General features: G+C 51.8%; 1 protein-coding gene across 1 annotated transcript in view; it reads left to right on the top strand.

Annotated features, from left to right (window-relative positions):
- The window catches only part of chd7 (chromodomain helicase DNA binding protein 7), a 40,349-nt gene extending 32,621 nt beyond the window's left edge, over positions 1-7,728 (top strand). The window contains exons 24-34 of the mRNA XM_083694272.1: positions 1-12; positions 294-613; positions 707-1,262; positions 1,600-1,763; positions 1,995-2,228; positions 2,561-2,722; positions 2,905-3,147; positions 3,559-3,768; positions 3,896-4,042; positions 4,257-4,361; positions 4,872-7,728. The exon at positions 1-12 is cut by the window's left edge and continues 197 nt beyond it. Coding sequence (XP_083550398.1) covers positions 1-12; positions 294-613; positions 707-1,262; positions 1,600-1,763; positions 1,995-2,228; positions 2,561-2,722; positions 2,905-3,147; positions 3,559-3,768; positions 3,896-4,042; positions 4,257-4,361; positions 4,872-5,978 — 3,260 coding nt within the window. The 3' untranslated portion in view covers positions 5,979-7,728. The remainder of the gene's footprint in view (positions 13-293; positions 614-706; positions 1,263-1,599; positions 1,764-1,994; positions 2,229-2,560; positions 2,723-2,904; positions 3,148-3,558; positions 3,769-3,895; positions 4,043-4,256; positions 4,362-4,871) is intronic.

Genomic DNA, 7,728 nt, shown 5'->3' with positions numbered 1-7,728 from the left:
AAACTGACTCAGGTAACCTCCTCCCCCCTCTCCCCTCTCCCCCAATACTAGAATAATAATCTAATAATCTAAATAGCATTGAGTTAACTAGTGGAACTGTGTGTTCCGTTGTGATGTCATTAGTGATGTTGATTTGACGATAGAAGGAATGATTCATTAACAAACCTCTCCTCCTCTCCTCTGTCTCCCCTTCATCCCCCACTCCTCCTTCTCCTTTGTCCTCCTCTGTCTCTCCTTCCTTTCCTCCTCTCCTGTCTCTCCTTCATCTCCCTCCACCCCCCCCCCCCCCACAGAGCTCCCAGACCCCACCCTGATCATCGACCCCATCACCGAGGAGCGCGCCTCCCGCACCCTGTACCGCATCGAGCTGCTCCGACGAATCAGAGAGCAGGTCCTCCCGCACCCCGACCTATCGGAGCGCCTGCGCCTCTGCCAGCCCAGCTCGGACCTCCCTGAGTGGTGGGAATGTGGTCGCCACGACCGTGACCTCCTGCTGGGCGCCTCCAAGCACGGGGTCAGCCGCACAGACTACCACATCCTCAACGACACGACTCTCGGCTTCCTCCAGGCCCACCGCAAGTTCACCCAGCTGGGGGCGGGCGGGGCGGCGGGGGTGGGCCGCGACGGAGGCCCGGAGGCGGGGGCAGCGGCGGGTGGCCGCCACGGAGGCCTGGAGGGCGGGGCTGCTGCTGCTGTCAAAGAAGAACAGAGGGAGGAGGGGGAGGAGGAAGACATGGTGGTGGAAGAAGGGAAGAAGGTGAAGGAGGAAGGAGAAGAAGAAGAAGAAGACATTCCATGTGTTAAGACAGAGAAACAAACGGACGCAGAGATGGAGATCAACGAAAAGGGGGAGGAACAGAAGGATGCCACGTCTCCTGAGAAGGTGAAGAAAGAGGAGGAGGAGGAGGAGGAGAAGGGAGAGCTGAAGGAAAAGGAGGAGGAGGTGGAGAAGGAACCGAAGGAGGAGGAGGAGACCGAGGTCTGCGGAGAGAAAGAGAAGTCAGAGGCAGAACCTAAGATGGCCGTCACTCTGGCCGAGGAGAAGGAGAAGAAGGAGGAGGAGGAGGACCAGGAGGAGAAGAAGGAGGAGGAGGAGGACCAGGAGGAGAAGAAAGAGAAGGATGAGGAGAAGAAAGAGAAGGATGAGGAGAAGGAGAGCCAAGACGCTCCCAGGTCTCCTAAGGCTGTGGCTGAGAAGGAGGAGGAAGAGGAGGAGAAGATGGAGGAAGATGACAAGTCAGAGAAGTCGTCCCAACCTGAAGGTATGGAGGGAGAGGGAGGAACGGACGGACGGAGGGGGAGGGAGGGAGGGATGGAGAGATTGATCGATAGAAAGAGAGATTGATGGATAGATGGAAGAGATTTATTGATCATTATTAGACGCGGCTCCTCTGCTGTTCTCTGCCAGGTGACTTAGTTTGACCTGAGAGGAAATCTTTAATGTTAATGTTGATGATTTTAATGTGTTTTATTAATATAAAACTTCCCCTCAAAGCCAAAGTTTATGACATTGTCAGAGAGAGCAAATGCAGCTTTAGAGCAAGAGATTAGTTTTGAGATTTGAGATTTTAAAAGGTTTGGTGTGTGTGTGTGTGGCAGCAGGCGGGCCGCCGGAGCAGAAGAACTTTGACGAGGAGAGCAACGCGTCCCTCAGCACCACGGCCCGGGACGAGACCAGGGACGGGTTCTGCCCTGAGGACGGAGAACCGTCGGCCCAGCAGAACCTCCACGACCGGACCTTCTCCTTCAGCTTCTGGCCCAAGGTGAGACACACACACACACACACACACAATCAAGAATAGGATTAGGATTTAACACTACTATACTAAATGATATTTGATGTCATAAACTAATTGTCCCTGGAGCCAGTTTGATGTTCACAAGAGGATGATGATGATGATGGGCTGGACTTCTAACGTGCTTCTCTGACCCTTCCTCCTCCCTCCTCCCCCTCTCTCCCCTCCTCCCCCCCCCTCTCTCTCTCTCCCCCTCAGGACCGAGTGCTGATCAACCGCATGGACAACATCTGTGATGTCATCATCAAAGGGAAGTGGCCGGCCAATCGGCGGCAGTTCTTTGACTTCCCGGGCCTGTTGCCAGGTTACGGGCCGGCGGCGTGCGACAGCCCCCTGCAGAGGCGGAGCCTAGCGGACCTCAACATGGCCGCCGTCGCTGCTCAGACCAGCTTCAGCGGCAGCGAGGAGATGACACTCTCCCCTCAGGTTACCGTGAGTAACACACACACACGTATCAACACACACACACGTATCAACACACACACACGTATCAACACACACACACGTATCAACACACACACATATCAACACACGTATCAACACACACACACTTCACCATATGTCATCAACAGATAACATAACATGCACGTGTGCACTCTCTCACACACACACAAACCTATAAATACACACACACTTGTATATACACATACATGTCTCTCATACTAAATCACGCACACTCTCTCTCACTCAGTCTCACACACACACACACACACACACACCTGTCTGGTAGTCTATCTAACGCCCCCCCCCCCCCCCCCCCGTAGGATGATGGGCTGGGCCTGCCCAAGCAGAGGAGGAGGAGGAGGAGGAAGGTGGAGATCGAGGCAGAGCGCGCCACCAAGCGCAGGAACCTGATGGAGATGGTCGCCCAGCTCAGAGAGTCACACGCCTCAGAGTCCCAGAGCCAGGCCATGGACCTCACCAAGGTACACACACACACACACACACACCTACCTCACCAAGGTACACACACACACACACACACCTACCTCACCAAGGTACACACACACACACACACACCTACCTCACCAAGGTACACACACACACACACACACCTTTCAACATTAATTATAATATTTTGAATAACTTCATTGTTCTTGTCCCCCAGGGCATGCACCACCACAAGTCCACTTCCTCCCTGGCGGCCTATAGCAGCAGCCTGGTGTCTAGCTCCGCCCTCAAAGCTCAGATGGAACTCCTGCAGCAGCAGGCCACGCCCTCCCGCTCCAGGGCCAACGGCTCATTGGCCGAGGCGGACCTGCCCACCAGGAGGAGGCGGGGCCGCAGGAAAAATGTGGAGGGGTTGGACCTGCTGTTCCTAGGCAACAAGAGAGGCGGGGCCATGAACACGGTGGGTGTGTGTGTGTGTGTATTCCAGGCCTCCCATGTTAAATAGATATCCATCTCTGCATAACTTAATAACAGACAGCAGATGAAGAGGATGTGTTGTTTATTGATTTGTAGCCGGTGCTGAAGTTTCCTTCTGAGACGTTAAACCCTCCAGACATTCACCCTGGCTGCTCATTGGCCGACTGAAACAGCTGAGACAGCGAATTAAATCGTTTAGTGCCGAGGGTGAATTAAGTCGCTTCACATGGTCCAAGTTCCAGAGTGCCGAGAGGGCGACTTTTCACCCAAAATGCATCAATGCTGATGTTTCATTTTGTAGCCAATCAAAGTACTGTTGCTAGGTAAACACTGCATAAAACCCTGGGCGCTCTAGGTGGTGAGTTAAAGGTGTGTTTCCCGTCTTGTCCACTAGGAGGATTCGGAGGGGACCAAGGCCCAGGTAGAGGGGGTGGCGATGCCCCCCCGTGCCCCAAGACAGGGCCCCGCCCCCGTCCACACCCCCAGCGCCCGCGTCCCCGCCGTCTCCATGGACGACGCAGAGGCCACGCCCTCCAACAAGGAGCTGCGGGATTGGCTGAGACAGCACCCTACCTACACCATGGACATGGCTGGATACACACCAGTATGTACTACACACTACTACACAACTACACAATTACACACTACTATACTACACACTACACAGTACAACTGAGTGAGTTAGTGAATGTGAGATGTGTGATGACTGACCCCCCCCCGCCCCCCTCCAGAAGAGCGGTGCTGAGGAGCTGCTGCTGTCCCAGTTCCCGAAGCCCAAGCAGAAGAGGCATCGCTGCAGAAACCCCAACAAGATCGACATCAACACCCTGACGGGGGACGAGAGGGTTCCTGTCGTCAACCGCAGGAACGGACGCAAGGTAGCTCCATCATTAATATTATTATTATTATTATTATAAAAAAAGTAGTATGAAAATCAAGCAATGTAATCCCTAATGGATAGTTCCTCTATTATTATTAGTGTTAGTATTATTATTATTATTATTTTTATTATTTAATTGTTTGTCTTTAATGGCTCCTATAAATTAAAACTGATTATGGAACCAAAAACGTCAATGTTGTGTTGTTCCCCAGATGGGCGGAGCCATGGCTCCACCAATGAAGGAGCTCCCCCGGTGGCTGCTGGAGAACCCAGAGTTCGCCATCGCCCCCGACTGGACCGACATCGTCAAACAGTCGGTGAGTCTCAGGACCGGACTCCTCTTATTCATTATCATTAATAATAATCATCATTATATTCATATTGATCATTATATTACATTAATAATCATTATTATATTACATTAATAATCATTATATTACATTAATAATCATTATATTATATTACATTAATAATCATTATATTACATTAATAATCATTATATTATATTTCATTATTATTGTATTACATTAATAAGTATTATTATATTACGTTAATAATATTTTTTATATTACATTGATAATCATTATTATATTAATTGATTATTAATCATTATTATATTGGATAGGCTGTAGTTAATGTATGTGGTTTTCTGGTTGTAAACCACAATTATGAAGACAATTGATTGGTCGAGCTGCTCACAGTAACTTACGGTCAACCAATAGAAAGTCATTATTATCTGACCAACCCTGACCGTGCTTCAGTTAGTCTACGACCTCGTCTCCACAGCACCTCTGACCCTTGACCTCCTCTCTCTCGTCCAATCGCAGGGCTTCCTCCCGGAGGCCATGTTTGACCGGCTGCTGACGGGGCCCGTGGTCCGTGAGGAGGGCGTCCGCCGCAGAGGCCGACGCCCCAAGTCTGAGATCGCCAAGGCGACAGCAGCGGCCCAGGCGGCCGCCCAGGCGGCAGCAGCCTCGTCTTCCCTGGGGGGGGCGCTCAACCCCCTGCTGATGAACGGCCTGTTCGGGGGGGGCATGGACCTCTCCAGCCTGCAGGGGCTCCAGAACCTCCAGTCCCTTCAGCTGGCGGCTGGGCTGATGGGCTTCCCCTCGGGGCTGGGGGGCGGCGAGGGCAAGGCCTCCATGCTGCCCCTGATGCTGCCCGGCATGGGGGGGCTCCCCAACATGTTCAGCCTGGGGGGGCTGTTCGGAAACAACCTGGCCACCGCGGCTGCTACCGCTAACGCAGCTAACGGTACCGCCGAGGAGGAGGGCGACCAGGAGGAGGAGAGGGAGGAAGACAGAGGGGCGGAGGGAGGAGGAGGGGGGGACGAGACGAAGGAGGAGAGGAAGAAGAGGAGGAAGAGGAAGAAGGAGGAGGCGAAGAAGGCGGCCAGAGAGGCAGAGGCCAGCGAGGCTAACGGGGATGCTAACGCGCTAGCCGCTGCCGCCGCCGCAGCAGGGATGTCGGCCAACTCCCTGGCCTTCAACCCCTTCCTGCTGTCCACCATGGCTCCCGGCCTCTTCTACCCCTCCATGTTCCTGCCCCCGGGCCTGGGGGGCCTCACGCTGCCCGGCTTCCCCCCCACCCCCACCGCGCTGGCCGACCTCCAGACAGCCATGGCCGGCGCCCTGGGGGCAGCCTCCTCTGGAGCCTCCGGAGCCGTTCTCCAGGAGAAGGAGGCCAGCCCCGGCCCCCCCGCGGCCCAGGACAGAGCCTCGGACGCCGGGGAGGAGCGCCACGCCGCGGCGGCGGAGGAGGAGGACAGCGACTCCGGGGAGAGCCAGGAGAAGACGGCCGGGTCGTCGACCCCGGAGGAGGAGGAGGCCGCGGGGCAGGCGGAGGAGGCCGCGTCGCCCCTGGACCCCCCCGGGAGAGGAGAGGAGGAGGAGGAGGAAGCTCCTGAGGAGGAAGACGAGGAGAAGAGTGACTGAAACTGGCCTTTGACATTTCCCACCCCGACCCCCACTCTCCCCCCCCCCCCGTGTGCTCCCACAACAACCCGTTTACACACCGACTTGATATCCAAACTTATATGAATTTGGTTTTTTCTTTTTTTTTGTTGTATTTTCTTTTTCTGTCGTTTCTTTTTGACAGGTGAAGCTGAGAGCGATCCTCTCGGTGCCCTTAGAGTAGTCAGGGAAAGCAAACTGAAGTAGAGTTTTGCGGATGTCAAAAAGGGTGTTTATTATTATTATTATTATTAATTTTTTTTTTGGTCTTTGTGCACTGAACGGTGCATTCTAGATGAGACAGGAAAATATCCTCTGAAATATTATTATTATAGGAATTAATTGTTCCGATAGTGCTCTGCTGCTTTTCTGTACTGTTTTATTTTTTGTTTTTCTTTTTGTTCATTGTTTGGTTCTCTCTCTCTCTCTCCGGTTGGTATTGTGACAGTACGTAGCAACTTCGTTAATCTCCAGTAACGTAAACAATTTAACGGCATTAAGCGTCTATATGCTGCTGAAAAGGATCTTGGGTAAAAAGAAAAAAAAAAAAAAAGTTTTTTTTTTTTTGCTGTTGTACTGTTCTGCCTTGAAGAGCAGGATCGAAGTTCTCACATATCAGATGATGATGATGGTGGCCAAGTCTGGGACCACACACACACACACACACACACACATCGTTTGGCTGTTCCTGTAGTCTCTTACACTAACTAATCTGATCTCTGATCTGCTCCTGGCGTGGAGGGCAGAGTCTCAGCTCTTCCACTGTTCTTCATAGAGAGGGAGAGAAAGTGTGTGTGTGTGTGTGTTTCTCTTCAGGGTTACGGCAGGTCGCAAAACGTTGTGGTTCTAGATCTCCCAGAAGCTTCTAGAACCCCCCCCCCCCCCCCCAGACAGAAGGACACACCCAAGACAGCCTGTCTGACTCTTACTGTCTGACTGTTACTGTCTGGCTCTTCCTCGTCGACTGTAACTGTTCCTAATGACCCTGTTGATATTCTCCAGTCTGACACTGACCTGCTGGCCGCATGTTTTCTCTCCTGGCTGTTCCTAGTCTGACACACTGACCAAGTCACATGACGCAGGGGGGAAGGGAGGGGCGGGGTGGACGGAGGGGAGGAGGGGGGGAGAGAAAGAGAGAGAGAGAGAGACACAACCACCCTCTCCCCTCCTCTCTCTCTCTCCTCCCTCCCTCCCCCTCTCCCTCTCTCTCTCCCCACACGGAGACACAGCAATAACCAAGGCAGCTTTTGAATGTTTCAACATTTTGTCTCTCTCTCTCTCTCCCTGATGATAACAACACACACCGTTATAAAACCACAAGTGTCGTATCTTTAAAAAAAAAAAAAAAAAAAAAAGAAACGTTGAAAATGAAATGATGAAACATGGAAAAATGACAAAAAAATAAACTGTTAACGATGACGTGAAAATGAAAAAGTACTGCAATCAACGTGTCTCTCTCTCTCTCTCTCTCTCCTCCGGCTGTTGACGCTCGGGGCAGAGGGACGTTATCAGGTACCTTTACTCTATTGATCAGACGTTTTGTTACTTTTGGCCACCAAGCTGAACAGCATTACCTCAATTCTAACTAGCCTTTGAAGTTTACAGACATATGTTGTAAATGTTATTTTTTTTTCTTTTTTTTTTGTGTGTATTTTTTTTTGTTCTTTTGAAACATCATGTTTGATGAACTGTAGTTAAGATGCTTTTAATAAAAGTGAATCATGATATTCGA

The sequence above is a fragment of the Argentina silus genome (assembly GCF_951799395.1).
Source record: "Argentina silus genome assembly, chromosome: 22".
NCBI lineage: Eukaryota > Metazoa > Chordata > Actinopteri > Argentiniformes > Argentinidae > Argentina > Argentina silus.
This window is presented reverse-complemented; position numbering and strand designations above follow the sequence as displayed.